Below are 15,773 nucleotides of genomic sequence, written 5' to 3'. Positions count from 1 at the left end.
TTGAAACCATTATATCACATAATAATAATTAATGGGACATTCTAAACATTCAGAGTTGGACTTTCATACATTTGTGGGACTTGCAAAAGATAAAGAAATTGTAAAAAAAAATTTAAAAAAAACAAGGCAGATATATTCTGACTTTCTGATTCAAAGATTCAAGGATTGTTATTCATCTCATGAACACCACAGGGCGGACAGTATTTGATCATTTCCACTTCTCCACCAGGGATGTGCGCAAGTTCAAGGACACCAAGAAGCAATTTGACCGGGTGCGTGAGGACATGGAGCTGGCTCAGGTGAAGAATGCCCAGGCGCCCAGGAACAAGGTCCATGAGGCTGAGGAAGCCACACAGGCCCTCATCCTCAGCCGCAAGGCCTTTAGGCACCTGGCCTTGGACTATGTATTACAGGTGAAACACACAGGCACAACCTCCAGATTATATTACCAGTGTTGTCCAGTAGGTGACGCTGACACTCAACAACTGCTGAGCCCAAATAAAAAATAAAAATAAAAACACTCCAAAATGCAGGGAGGCAGCACTGGAAACTGTTATTTAAATGGCTGAATCATATAAAAACACTCCCATTAATCACTAAGAGAATCTGCATTTATCTTTTCCTTTTTGGTTTTGGTAGATTAATGTTCTTCAGGCCAAGAAGAAGTTTGAAATCCTGGATGCAGTGAGTAACCCTAATTTATCTCCATTAATTAATTTCACATTGATGTCTGACCATAGTTGTATGTGTTCAGTATATGTTTGAAAAATATGTACAGCCCCTGTGGTTTGTGTTTTGGAAGGGTTAAAAATAATTTATTCCGGTGTATCTCCTGCAGATGCTGTCCTTCATGCGTGCCCAGCACACTCTTTTCCAACAAGGCTTCAACATCTTGGATGAGATTGACCCATATATGAAAAAACTGGCTGCGCAAGTAAGACAAAACAAGAATACCCAAAATACAAATGTATAAAATAAAAAATAAAAAAACAAATGTGCACACAAACAGCACTGTGACAACTATCAGTACAGTTACAGCAGCCCTGTGTGGCAAATAGCTCTTTAGACAAATAATAAACACACTGGAGTAATCAAACTATTGTGCATTCATCTTGTCATTGTCACTCCATTAACCAGATATTGGAGCAGTTGTAGGTTGATCCCTCCCATCAATATATTTTGCAAGATTTGATACATAATCTTGGCAACAGCTTTATTTGCTATAGAAAGATATATCACCAAAACAAACAACCTTTCCCCAATCCTAGATTCTTTACTATTTTTCTCTTAAAGCTGAAATGTTAAGCCACATTTAGCCTCTTGAAATATGAGTTGTGGCAAAATGTTATAATCCTAAAGAATTATTGCCATTCTTCTATGATTTAGTGAACTAACACTGATGCACATTTCACAAGACAATTACAGTATATTTGCTGACAACAATAAAATGGGCATAAAACTCATACATTAGAGATAAGACAGCATTTGTGTGCAAACATTTTTTTCTGTGTTTCCAAGTGTCTTTAATCCTGCTTGTTTCCCTCGTTTTCTTCTGCTCTGTGCAGCTGGATCAGCTGGTCATTGACTCTGCCATGGAGAAGAGGGAGCTGGAGCACAAACATGCTCTCATCCAGCAGAGAGTGAGACAACAACACAAATTCTCCTCCTCCCTCCATATTAACCCATTGTCTATTTCCTCTACTCTCACCTACATACAGCAGTTATAAAATGTCATCACCTCCCTGTTTTCCCCCTAAATACTGATGTATTTCATATTATGTTCATCTTGGAATTTGATGGTGGTGTATTTTCTGATATCTCAATGGGAAAATCGGATAAGCCTCCCGAAAGGTTGCTGAACTAGTTTTGGCTCCAGACACATTTTTCCCTCTAACTTGGCATGACGGCTTCCTCCTAAGTCAGTAGAAGAGACTCAGTAAAAGACTCAAGTTAAAAAAAGTTATTCATCTGACTGTCTGGAGTCTAAAATGGGTCTTATCATAAGAGAAACATATCTTATGTTAGCATCAAATGCATCGCTTGAACAAAAGGCTTTCCATGGAACCTTTGAATTATTTTTATATCGTCTTCTATGTGACTCGAGCTGTCATCTTTTCCTTTGTTTTTATCCAATGAGGCATAAAAAAGCCTCCAAAATAATTAGAGCCTTTTCATTAGTGTTGAATTTAGTTTTTTCTTCCGGTTCAAATAATTCCCAAAAAGACAGTTTGATATATCTGATTTCTGTGTCGCTCAACTAAATTTAAAAACAAAACATATATTTTAAACCCTCCCACTGTCTGACATGCACAGATGCACAAAAATCATCCGTCTGTTACCTGAAGAGATGCCAACAACACGGCTGTTTTTCTGCCCGACTTGGCCCTTCCCTCTTATTGATTTAGCTGCCAAGTGGAGGCATCCTGCCAGACTCACCGAGCAGCTTTTGTGCCTGACCTTTCTGAAATCATGAAAACCTATCACAGAATACCTGACTTCTACCTCTACTGTCAGCCGCAAACCTTGTATGTCCAAAATTGTTGCTTTTCAGGAAATTAAAAAATCCAATGGATCCAATGAAGTAACAAGATTTAGTCACAAGCTCTTTCTAATTCTTCCTCACAGACAGGTGTAAGGATGACCAATAGCATTGATTTAAGAAAAGAAAAAGACAAAATATGGAGATACAAGGTTTCTGCCAGACAGCGACATGACGTCACTTGTCTATTGCTGTCATTTATGAATGTCCTTAGCTTAAATATCAAGGCAAACACACTTAAGCTTTTTCTTGGAGGTCTTGCATGTTTCCAGAGCTCTCGGAACAATCAAGCTAATTGCTAATTGCATGTTAAAAATAAAAGATTCAGACATGATGTGCTCAGAATATTTTATATTTGGCTTCATACAGTTAGTTTGAAGTGGCTGTTTACATATATTAAATGTTGTTTCTCTTTCTCTCCTTTTCTTGGCCCTGGCCTGACTGTGTTCTTCTCCCAGACTCTGATGCAGGTTGGTTCTTTTCTTTTTTTTTACTTTATGTGTGAAACATAAAGTTCATTCATGATCTGCACATTACATGTCCTGTGCTGCAGTGCTAAACATCCAAATATTACTGCAATATTACGATCATATATATTTTTAGAGGTTACAGAAAAAGCTTGAAACTGTGGGAGCATTGTTGCATTGTGTGACATTTCAGGACAAAAACAGCAGTGGTCCCACTAGCCAGTGTTTTCTGTTGTTGTTGTTGTTGTTGTTGTTGTTTTAGCTTGCCTACAATGTTGTATTTTCAGATGCTGTTCTTGAATCATGTTCTCTGAGTTCTGTCGATAACCCAGTGACCAAAAATACCTATACATTTCTTTCTCACTACATATTTAGATACTACCCTAAATGCCTGCTGTGTGTTCACATAAACACCTTCTGCTCATATAATGGTGCCTCATGAAATATAGACCCAGCAGATGCCTGTGTATTTGTATAGCTGTTTAGCAATGTAGAACAGTTTGATTGACTGATCTATGGAGAGCAGTTTTATGGTCATCACATGCTGGCTCCTATTGCAGGAATCAATAGGCTATTTGGAGTTGTAGTGCGGATATTATGTGTGTGTTTGTCGTCTTTTAAAGTGGGAATGTGTGTGCAGGACGTCAGTGTTTGTCTGGAGGCGTCACCGTGAGCAGCAGTGGGTGCAAGAGCATTCGCCTGTTTGTCTGTGATTGCCTTCCAGTTACACTCAGCTCCCTCTCTTTTCCCTCACATGCATGGGGGCAAGCTTTCTTTCTTATAAAACCACACACACACACACACACACACACACACACACACACACACACACACACACACACACACACACACACACACACACACACACACACTCTCACACATTTTTCACCTCACTCTGCCTGATTCTTTTTGATGAACGTCTCTCTCCCAAAAATCGTCTTTTTTTGAACCTACCAGTTCAAAAAATGAAGACGTTTTTGTATTATATATGCAGTGGAATTTTAAAGATGAATTCACAGAGAGCAAATTGTCTTTCAGAATTTTACTGCAATTAACAGAGTTCACTTTCCTCAGTTTGCTAGGCTGAAGAGATACTGTATGAAGTTCGGTGTCAGTATTTGTACATACAACCATGTGTGTCACAATCACTCCATAATTGTCACTGTAAGAGGTATTTTTAATTAATTCACTGTATCTCTAGGGAGCTTCTTCCAGTAAGATAGGGTGTTGTTTGTTGTTTGAGTGCATTTAAAAAAACGTTTTTCATCCCACAGTTTATCACTCTTATCCACTTACTGTTGACAAAGCTGGTATAAATCCAGTATAATAATCTAGTGTGAACCCTCAGGTATTGTGATTAGTTTAGAGTTGAGATTCAGTACTTATAAATCTATAAATAGGGATGAAAATGTCATATTTGGTAAGACATGTTTTACAATAACATATCACATTTTTTCCTGAAATAAAGGGCCACACCTTTGCTTTAATATTAACTAAATATTCGCTTGATGTTTGGATTTGTGAAACTGTCACCCACAGAGTGTAATCTCTATGTGGCGCCTTCAATTCGCACTGTATATTGGATGTTGATATTATGTAAAACCAAATCCTGACAGCTCTTGTTGTCCGTATGAGAGGGTACTTTCTCCTGAAATCCAATAAAATAAACACAGACACCGCAGTAAGATGATCTAAATGCAGCAGGCTCTGCTCTCTGATGTTATCTTGCAGGTTCAGCTCCAGTAAACACATAGCCAGACAGGTCAGAGTGTCAGTAGAGATTGGTGAGATCTGATTGTACTAGATGCCAGCCACAAACCCACTTCGTCTTCCAACCACTGCCAGCTTTAGTCAACAGATGGCATTACAACGCACTGAGGATGAGACAAAGGACAGATATAGACAGAGGGCGGGGTGTAGATATAGGTTCATTAGTAGGTGCTGTACATTTTTGTGTGTAAGAGGAGATGGGTTTTGAAACTGTCTGAATGCATGTGTGGGTGTATGAGATGAAAGCTGATATGTCAAGAGCAGGATGAAGCCACTGAATGGTAACTTTGTCTAAAAACTAGTTTATTTATAACTAAAAAAATCTCTGTTTCCACACTTTATTTTAGCTTCTTTCACGACATCCTGCTATGCATCTTGCAATTGGTTTGTTGCTGCACAAAGTTTAAAATTAAGTTCAAATATAATCTTGTCTTTTGATATTACAGACAAAATTTAATATAGAAAATTTAAAAAATCATTAGGTGGTGAACACACAGATCTTAGTCAGATGATTATTGAAGCCACTCAGTGATAACACAGTAGAAAATATGAATGTTGCTTCAGATAGAATATTTTTCTGCCTCCTATTTTTTTTATTTTTTCTGGAAACATTGAACAAAAAAGTCATTCAACATCAAGAGATTCAGGAGAAAATGTTACCATAAGTCACTTCAAAATTTCTACCCTGAACAACTTGCCATTGTGTGCAAATATAGTGTTGCAGGAAGCAATACATTATAGATGATATACATCCTTTATTAATAGCCCATTAAGGCTTAACTGTAGCATTCATTTTCAGGAGAGAATGAGTATGAAAGTAGTTTAGAATGTTGATTCAGACAGGTCATTTTTTAGCAGGAGGAAGATGGATATAAGGGGAGAGAAATGAAAAGGTGTAAGACAAACACTTTTCAACAATTAAAAATCTATTAGGAAACTTAAACTTCAACCAAGGACTGTAACAGAGGTGCAGGTGTGTGACAGGGATGTCTTGAAAAAAAAACACAAAAGGAACAATTGCAGATTTAAGTGGGGAAGAAGTGCTTTAACTTGACATTCACAACTCCCCATAGGTGATTCTTCTAGATTGCTACTTTCCATATCGTCCATTCATTTAATTATTACATTCAATCTGTAAACAAAAACATTTCCAGCTTAAAAAGTGAAATCTTATAAACATTTATTTATTTATTTTACATAGTCATACACAGACCTTTCACAATCTTTTGTTCCTCTCCTCCTTTTGTCTAACTCTTTACCCCCCTTACTTTCAGTTTTTTACAGCCCCCTCCCTATTTATAGGCCCTTTAACTTTCTCTCTCTCTCTCTCTCTCTCTCTCTCTCTCTCTCTCTCTCTCTCTCTCTCTCTCTCTCTCTCTCTCTCTCTCTCTCTCTCTCTCTCTCTCTCTGTCTCTCTCTCTCTCTCTCTCTCTCTGTCTCTCTCTCCCTCTCTCTCTCTCTCTCTACAAATCACATGCCCCCTCTTTATCCCTCTCCCTATTCTGTCACAGTTTGCAGTCTTTTATGTGTGCAGGACTTCATTGTGGCTCCCAGGGGGATTGTTCCCTCAGTCTTCCCCTCCTCCATTGTTACTTAGCTGTACAACTTTTTTACATGTGAGAGAGAGGTAAACAGTGGAAGCTGTGTGTTGTGTAGTATGTTTCTAACCACAATCATGGATTTAAGAATACATGTTTCTTTCTTTGTTTCTAATGGGGCATTAACAAAAAAAAGTCAATACTTTCCATATTGACGCAACAAAAAAATCCTCAACAAATAAACAGACTATCTGTTACTTCCTGTAAGATATACCATAACATTTACATTCAGGACAAGAGTTAAACCGTTTCCATGGTATCTTCATAAACATTTGTCTCTTAAAGTTGATGTATTTATGATGGCTGTGTCATTTTGATGGGCTGCATTATTCCAGCAGAGCTGGTATGTTGTTCGTCCACTAACAGCTCTCTGGCTGCTTTGTATTTTGCGTTCTTAAATAATACAATATGTCATTTTTGTAGAAGGCTATACAAACTTTTCTGGGCCCCTGGTTTTCATATCGGCCTAAAGGGTGGTATCCGCCTGTGCCGCTGGACACTTGTTCACTGCATTCTTCCACGGTCCTCCCATTTAAGTTGGGAAGAAGGGGCTCCGGGCTGGTGTTTGGGGAGCAATAATGTCAGCTTGATTAAGCAGGAATGGAGTTTCTGAGACGCGGACAGATGGAAAGCTGTCCCTTCCAAATTTGTGAATGAAACCTCGGGCGTTAGAAAAAGCTGCGGAGGTTAGAGGGGAGTCTTAAATCGTGGTGAGGGGCATTGAGGAGGCACGGCACGGATGCACATGTGCAGCCCCCCCCCGCTGTAAAATGAAATGTTTGATCTCCGTCAGCCTTAACGGGGGCAGAGGGGCACGAGGACGCCGTGACAGCTGTATGATAATGAGCGCTCGCGCCAAATCCACGCGGCCAGAGCTGGCTGCAGGTGGCGTGGAGAGTGAAGGAGCGGCACGAGCGCTCTGTTGTTGGCTGACAGTCATTGTGATGCGCGTGCATTTCTCCGCTGTTGTAAGATAACCTGAGGGATGTTTTACAGATGCTCTTTCTCACAGATATTTATTATCATTCATTATTATTTATCATTAAGTTATTTATTGTCTTATTGGTGCGATGCTGTTGGATGTCAGTGTGGTGAAGATATTTGGCAGGCTGGACTATACACTGGTGAGGAAAGTTATTTCTTTGGCTTTCGCTTTTCTTTAGCTTGCAGAAGGTTTTTTTATTGTTGTTTGTTTTTTAACAGTAGACTTTCTCCTTACTTTATCATGTATACTTCTGAGTTTGTGCATTTAAATTTGGACCACACTCAAACAAAGCAATGCATAATCTGCTGGAGTAATTGGAGCTGTTACTGTAGATAACAAAGAAGTTGGTGTGTGACAATGCCACATGTTGTCATTGCTGTTTAGTCTCAAAGTAGAATTTAGCAAGAAGAAATACTTCTCTTTTGGTCTTTCTATCCTCAAAGTTGAAAAAAGCTATTTAGGGGTAGCCTAAATAACACATGTTGCTTAAAAGAAATATGGCAATTTTATGTTGTCACATGTCACTTCTCTTTCAAGGATTCTGCTCTACACAAAGAAATTATGAAGACAATTAAAGTGGGAATTTTCTGAAGAACACACATAACAATAATGTATCTGCACCTGCCCCAAACTGAATGACTTAACAACAATGGAACCTTATCTCAGACTTAGCTACCATTTAAATCAGTCTCTTTGTAGTTCACCTCACTGAGCAGATGGCATCCGGATATGAATGCCTTTCTTCGGAAATGCAACTCTCTGTGACCAAAAAGATAAGAGGAGGTTTAAGCTGTCATCTAGAGAGGTGGAAATTAGATGTGATCTTTAAAGGTAATCTGATGAACAGATAGCCAATGGGGAGAGGATAGAGGCATTTGTGACGAGACATATGTTAAAGAAACTCAGTCCATAACAGAGCAGTGGTGCAGCAGCAGGATTGTGTCCGCTCAGCTGCTGTTTGCAGTGCTGATTACGTTCAGGTGTACACATCAGATACACATCACTCCACAATGCCTCCTGCCCACAGAAAGAGAAGTTTAGATGTTGTTCATCATCACTAATATTGGAAACTAAGGATCTTTTTGTATTCAGTGTGGACACAGTGAATGATTACATCCACCAATAACCATTTCACTTTACATATGAGCATGCTATTATTGTTTTAGATAGATGGAATTTGAAAAAATGTGAAACTCTCCTTTAAACTCTGAGAACTCTGAGAACTGGCTGGAGTTCAGAGGATGATGGCAGTTGTTTTTCATGACACTTGTAGGTTTTTTAAGCCGAGCAGGAGTGTGTACTGTATTCACACAAACAACAAAGTAATGAATACTCAGCCTTTATAGTTCACTAATTTTAAGTTACCAGTACATTGGCCAAACTGAAAATAACAACATAGTAACAACACAACAAAGTAAGCCAGACCATGACGTTGATCTTGTGCATCTACATATACCTTCTCTCCACAGGACTTTTCCTATGATGACCCCAAGTTGGAGTTCAATGTGGATGCGCCCAATGGTGTCGTCATGGAGGGCTACCTCTTTAAGAGGGCCAGCAATGCTTTCAAGACCTGGAACAGGTAAAAGAGTAGAGAGACTGTGATAACAGAGTGGGAACCCACTTACAATTCAAAAGACAGTCTAAGTAAAGCTAATGAAATAACCGGTGCGTATCCAAAACATGCAATAGTTGGGTAACTAGAGCTGCAATGATTAGTTGATTAATGGATTAGTTGGTTAATTGATTGGTTGATTAATTGAAAAGTCATCACCTTTGGTTCTCTTTTTTTTTTCAAAGAAACTTCTCTGGTTCCAGCTTGTTAAAGGTGTATATTTTCTGGTTTCTTTAGTCTTTTATGATATTAAACTTAATATCTTTGGATGGGGACTGTTGGGCTTTGGGAAATGATGATATACATATTTGACCATTTTCTGACACTTTATGGAACAAACAATCGTTTATTGAGAAAATGATCAACAGATCAATTGATAATGAAGCTCTAAATGTATCAATAATGCACATATAGTCAGAGGAAAGGTTGTTTACTACCTTTTTTTTGTTAAAAAAGAAGTGGGTTTGATATTTTATACCAAATTCTTAGGGCTCAAATGTCAAGAGTCTGATTTTTGTGAAGAATCTCTGAAAAATTTAAAGCAGTTTGTATAAGTAGAAAGAATGCTCTCCATCTGCCTTCCCCTCATCCCAAATCGGTCAATTATGTTTTTACCTCAGCGGATCTGATTTAAGTGTGGAGTCATTTGATTGATTACACTTCACTGTAAATGTCTAACTTCACATCATCTGTCTCCTCAAGGCGCTGGTTTTCTATACAGAACAGCCAGCTGGTCTACCAAAAGAAACTCAAGGTATTTGATTTTTTAAACAATTTCTGGATTTCACAATACTGAAACCCATCTATTGCCCATTTTCTGTGTTTGACTGTTAAGCGATGTTAACGCCATTGTTGAAGTCGATCTGATTACATCCAGTTTGCATATTGGTGGAAGAGACGAGATTCATGCCGTAACTTGTCCTTCCCCACCAGTAATAAGGAAGCTGATTTGCTTATTTGAATTCAAATGTAAAACTCCTCTTTGGCAATGACAGGACTCTCTGACAGTTGTGGTGGAGGACCTGAGGCTGTGCTCAGTCAAACCATGTGAAGATAATGAGAGGAGGTTTTGCTTTGAGGTGGTTTCACCCACTAAGTAAGTTTGTATGTGTTTTTGCATCAAGTTTCACCCAAATTAATCCATTATAAAAACAACGTTTTGATATTTTGCCAGTATGATTTTCAGTTTTCAAATTAGTTGTTACATATTAACATTTGTAATGAACTAACTAGCTAGTTAAAAGTAGGTGTAGGATATTAGAGAGTCATGGGTCAGTATTTTAAAGTAGGCTACTATACACCTGTAGGAGCTGTATGCTGCAGGCTGAGTCTGAGAAGCTGCGGCAGGCATGGATCCAGGCAGTCCAGGCAAGCATCGCTTCTGCTTACAAAGACATAGCGGACAACTATTACATTGAGGTATGAATACTCAAATAAACACAGACACAGCAATAGTCACATGATAACATACGTGCTATTTTTTTATGTGTCTAGTCTGGTCAAAGAATAAGCTTAAGCCCCGCAGAAACTTGATAACATGTTGGTCCAGGTTTGCTACAGAGTCACCTGTCCCCTTTGTCTTTGCAGCGTTTGGACCGGACAGCCTCACCCTCCACCAGCAGCATTGACTCTGCCAGCGAACCCAGAGAGAGGGGGGAGAGGGCAGATAAGGGAGTTCGGGGAGGAGGAGAAAGCTTGCTCCAGAGGATACAGACCCTGCCAGGAAATGAGCTGTGCTGTGACTGCAGCCAAACTGCTCCCTGCTGGGCCTCCATCAACCTTGGAGTGCTGCTCTGCATTGAGTGCTCAGGGATCCACAGGTAAGTGTACTTCACCAGCCCACCAGGATTTCCTCTGGTGCTCCCAATAGCCAGTCCAGTTGAGTTGAATTGAGCTAATTCACACTTTTTTAAATGTTAAACTGGGTGACTATTAGTCACAGAGTCATTTAAAGTCCCTTTTCTGTCATCAAACACAACACTGAGACAGAGCAGGCAGATGTGAAAGGTTTAGAGCTACTGTGTGGTGATGATGTGATAATTTCCTAGATGTCAGTGTGTGTAAAAATAACTGTATAGTGAATTGGTTATTTCAGTTTTATCTTCACACAGGGGGAAATCCCTCACAGATTCTTCTTGCCATGTCACGCTCTGCAGAAGTTACTTTGTCCTTTTTCTGCTTGTTTTTTATGCAACCTGCAACCATCTGCATTAAGCCATCACATTTTATTCACGGATCATTTTTTTGATTGATGATTTCACTGCAATATAGTAGTGTGTCCTCTGATATGCAGTTGTTTGTCAAATTCAACGCCACTGTCCATTTCACCGACTTATCAATCAAAGCCCTTTTATGAGTAGAGATAATACACCAACAGTTATCAAGACAGCTGTAATCCAAACAGATAATTTGTCTTCTGCTTGGCTACCTCAGTGATAAGACTGATAAGCCTTTTATAGGTTTAGAAGAAGAGACATCCAGAGTCTCTTCAGTGTAAAGATACAGAAAATATTGTCAACTAGCTTCTGATTCCTGCCACCCCTGAAGCAGGAACAGAAGTGCTAAAATCTTGTGGTTAAATATAAACTTGTGTTATCTTTCAATTGCTTGATATAATCTTATTTCTTGTTTTTGTCTCTTTCAGGAGTTTAGGCGTACACTGTTCTAAAGTGCGTTCACTAACGCTAGACTCATGGGAGCCAGAATTACTCAAGGTGCGTCTCCCCAACACATTTCCCTACAGCTTCTTCTGTCTGTGGTGTGCTTTTTTCCCACTAGAGGTGCATTTTTAATTGCTCTTGTGCATATATGCTGTTTTTTTATTGTCTTTTTCTATTTGTTTCTTCTAGCTAATGTGTGAATTGGGAAACACTGTGATCAACCAGATTTATGAGGGAGCCTGCGAAGAGCTTGGTGTGAAAAAACCTGGACCGTCCAGTTCAAGGTAAGTGTTTTAATCCAGCTGGAGCATTTAGCAAATAAAACAAGGACAGCAACATTCCCATTCGATCTCTGTACGTCATGTCAACATGTAAAATTGTCAGTTTATGATCTTTTCCCTACAGACAGGAGAAAGAAACCTGGATCAAGTCTAAATACGTGGAGAAACGCTTCCTAAAGAAGATGAGTGGGAGCGAGGCGTTGGTGGAGGGTGAAAGAAAGTCCCGACCCTGGACAGTGAAAAAGTGCCACCGACACAACAGCTCCATTCGGGCCCCCAATAAGGCCCGCAGGAAATACCACCGCTATGAGCCCGGCAGCGCCTCACCTGCAAATCTCTCTGCAGGTCAGTGTTATGAGTATGGATGCCATGCCTTCTGTGTAGTCTATAATCTTACCTCAAGACTCATACAACTCTTCATTAGATTGTACTAATAGAGTCCAGACTGAAGTGAAATCCTGTCCTGATCTTTTGTCCTTCGGCAGCAGCTGCAGCAAAGTTTCGCCGAGACTCCCTGTTCTGTCCAGATGAGCTGGACTCACTTTTTTCCTACTTTGACACTGGCTCTGGTCCTCGCAGTAAGTCCACTACACATCACATCAGTACAATTGGAAGATGATAAGTTTGCATACTGATCAAAACATAATTTGAAGTGTTGAATGGAAATAATTTAGGACATAACATTTCAAGATCATTCCAATAACATAACTCACACATTTAATTAGATTTTCTTTTTGACGGGTTTGATGTTACTTGTGCAGTTCTACCAGTGATGGTGGTGTGTGTGTTTATGAGCAGTTTATTTATATGCTGTGTAATGATTAACGTGTCCGTGGCTTGGCACTGCTTGGCCCCGCAGGTCTCAGCAGTGATAGTGGCCTGGGAGGAAGTACTGATGGCAGCACTGACATCCTGGTCTTTGGCTCAGTGGTGGACAGTGTCACAGAAGAAGGTCAGTTTAGGGCATGTGCTGTGTAAAAAGCCCACTTACTACCGTGTATGTTTCGTCATCACCCTGCAGTATATCAGTGATCTGATGCATTACTTTAACATGTACTTGTATTATGTGGTGTGTTTTCACTGTTTACTTTTTAAAACTGGTATTAAAAACTCCTGGCCCACCAAATTAAGCTGATAAATAAAATAAGATAAAAACACAGATATAATGTTCTCTGTCCAGTGAGAAATCTCTCAAATTGTGCACTGATTTAAACACTTTGGGGACAGTACAATATAGATAAATCAAAGAAAATTGTGAGAAACCTGAAATATGGCTGCATGTTTTTCAGTTATGGATTTTATATGTAAAGTCATTTTGAACTTTGCATGTTTAAGTTGTTTTTTCAGAATCATATATAAATTAAAGCCGCAAGCGGCGATGGCGGGCCCTCGCTCACCCATGCCACCGCGGGGCCTGAGGCATGACGGGGCTGTGGCGTGAAGCAGAAAGTGAGAAAAAACCTGGAAGGAGGCCAAAAATGCAATGTTTCGTTCATCCAGTAGGGGGCAGTCACAGGTAGTTACACATATGGTCTGGTGTGGTCTGGTGTGTTCAGGGCGGCCACTCATCAGTCATGTGAAATTTGGAGTGAATCGGACAAAGCAAGAGGGAGTTATGAGCATTTGATGGTTCATCCACCAGGGGGCAGTAATGGGATGCGATGATGATGATACGTATTTTCATGGCGAGGAATTGATGGTAGCCACGCCCCCACAGGGACGCCATTACTCGTAGCTTCACAGTGTTCATAATGTAGCTTCACCAACTGGTTCTGCATGTTTTAGAAGTGGAATGAAGTTGATGGGGTCAACTATGTATTTTTCATGAATTTAAGTTAACTTCCTGTTACCACCGGGGGGGCGCTATGAGTTACGTGGGAAGTTAATATATCGGGACGTTCAGGGCGGAGCAATCATCATGTCCAGCAAGTTTGAAGCTGATTGGATGAAGTATGTGGGCGTGAGAGCCACTCGTATGTACATGGCGAGCACGCCAAAGTTAGTTGAGCCCTGGCAGACACGCCCTTTGACCTACGGATGCGCAGAGCACAACTTAAGCTCAACTAGGTCTGGAGATGTTGCATACCTAATTTGAACTTGATCGGGCGAACGCTGTGGGAGGAGTTAATTTTAGGCGGGAAAAATCAAAACCAAAATGGCCGACTTCCTGTTGGGTTGAGGTCATGAGGTCAAGAGGCTTTTTTGCATATGTGGGTATAATACATATGTGTACCGAATTTTGTGAGCATAGGACAAAGTTAGCAAAATTCCCTATGGGCATTTTTGGACTTTGTAGGGGGCGCTATTCCGCCATTCTGCGTCGACCATGTGCGACCACCCAAAAATATCGAATTTCGGATGAGGCCGGACGTCCGTGCAAAAGTATAAGCATTTTCGCATTTGGGAAAGGGGCGAAATTGGGGCACGAAATGTCGGAAGAATAATAATAATAATAATAATAATAATAATAATAATAATAATAATAATAATAAACATTACAATTTAAATAGGTCTTTCGCCAGGCGACTTGCAGTCGCCGCTCGGGCCCTAATAATAAACATTACAATTTCAATAGGGCTTTCGCCAGGCGACTTGCAGTCGCTGCTCGGGCCCTAATAAGTCAAGAAAAATTCCATAGAGGTCGCTGGTACATTGCATTTGCTTCTGAGAGATTTTGGAGTCTTAAATCACTTCTCATCCTACACTTGTCCCTTTCCCCAACCATCCCTCAGAGGAGGAGTCAGAGGAGTCCTCCAGTGGTGAGGTGGAAATCGAACAGGAAGTGTCTTCAGACCCCGAGGACCCAAGGGAGCTCCACCCTGGTGCACTCCTCCAACGATCCTCCCGCCTACACAACCTGCCACTCATGGCGGAGGCATTGGCGCATGGGGCTGATATACACGCTGCAAGTGAGGAGGAGGAGGGAAAAACGCCACTCATTCAAGCTGTGATTGGGGTGAGGCACTGCATTTTTTCTACCTATCAGATTGTTTGGATTTTAATTGCTGAATTAATGTCTATTTCTACTGAAAAGATATAAAAGTGTTATGGGACTTCCTAGGTTAAAAATTAAAAACATGATCTACTGAAGGTGCCATATCATAAAGTTAAATCAGCATAACCATGAGTCTAACCAACAGCCATAAGAAATCCATAGCCATAAACAATGATAAACAAGGAGGAAGTCTACCACTTTACCACAACCAGTTTCACACCAAATAACCAATAATTAACTGTCTAACTGTCTCTCTGCCAGGGCTCTCTGATAGCTTGTGAGTTCCTGCTTCAGAATGGAGCCGATGTGAACCAGAGAGACATGAGAGGGAGGGGCCCTCTGCATCACGCCACCTACCTGGGTCACACTGGGTAAGAAAGGCCTTCAGGGTATTAGGAACATATTATGCGCCTCTGATTTCTCTGTGCCTCATGTTTCACCCTGAATGTCTTGAAAATGTAATGTAGAAACTGTGGTGTTCACATAACTGAGTATTTAACTACCTCTCGTATTTCTATGGGGCTGTTTGAGGAAACCATTTTCCTCTGCAACACTAACTGAAACTGCTCGCAGCCAAATTTTCTAGTGGCTCTAACCCTTAATCTTTCTTTGCTTATAAGTCTACAGTTGCTCCAGCAATAGCAATGAGAAAATGCAGGACACAGCGCTATCAAAGAACTGAAAGATCTTTGCCACTCTCACTGAACGACCTATGTCGAGACTTGTCGCGCTGACATTGTGGTTTTACACCACATGCTGTTCCACATTGTTATTTTTAATTATTTGTGGGGCAGCTTAAACAGGCCATGAAACCAGATCTTTAACCACAGGCTGAAGCACAGAGAAAATGGCACTACCTATCC

The 15,773-nt window shown here is 40.3% G+C and overlaps 1 protein-coding gene across 1 annotated transcript in view; it reads left to right on the top strand.

Moving 5' to 3' along the window:
- LOC134004346 (arf-GAP with coiled-coil, ANK repeat and PH domain-containing protein 3-like) overlaps positions 1-15,773 on the top strand; it is a 55,853-nt gene that overhangs the window by 36,261 nt on the left and 3,819 nt on the right. The window contains exons 6-22 of the mRNA XM_062443581.1: positions 230-413; positions 640-684; positions 839-934; positions 1,566-1,640; positions 2,998-3,009; positions 8,829-8,941; positions 9,677-9,728; positions 9,970-10,070; positions 10,282-10,393; positions 10,562-10,794; positions 11,619-11,688; positions 11,824-11,918; positions 12,040-12,260; positions 12,401-12,493; positions 12,775-12,867; positions 14,648-14,871; positions 15,172-15,281. Of these exons, the coding sequence (XP_062299565.1) occupies positions 230-413; positions 640-684; positions 839-934; positions 1,566-1,640; positions 2,998-3,009; positions 8,829-8,941; positions 9,677-9,728; positions 9,970-10,070; positions 10,282-10,393; positions 10,562-10,794; positions 11,619-11,688; positions 11,824-11,918; positions 12,040-12,260; positions 12,401-12,493; positions 12,775-12,867; positions 14,648-14,871; positions 15,172-15,281 (1,929 nt within the window). The remainder of the gene's footprint in view (positions 1-229; positions 414-639; positions 685-838; positions 935-1,565; positions 1,641-2,997; positions 3,010-8,828; positions 8,942-9,676; positions 9,729-9,969; positions 10,071-10,281; positions 10,394-10,561; positions 10,795-11,618; positions 11,689-11,823; positions 11,919-12,039; positions 12,261-12,400; positions 12,494-12,774; positions 12,868-14,647; positions 14,872-15,171; positions 15,282-15,773) is intronic.

The sequence above is a fragment of the Scomber scombrus genome, chromosome 3 (genome assembly GCF_963691925.1).
Source record: "Scomber scombrus chromosome 3, fScoSco1.1, whole genome shotgun sequence".
In the NCBI taxonomy this organism is placed as follows: domain Eukaryota; kingdom Metazoa; phylum Chordata; class Actinopteri; order Scombriformes; family Scombridae; genus Scomber; species Scomber scombrus.
The sequence above is the reverse complement of the archived record's forward strand: the minus strand, read 5'-3'. Positions and strand labels throughout refer to the sequence as shown.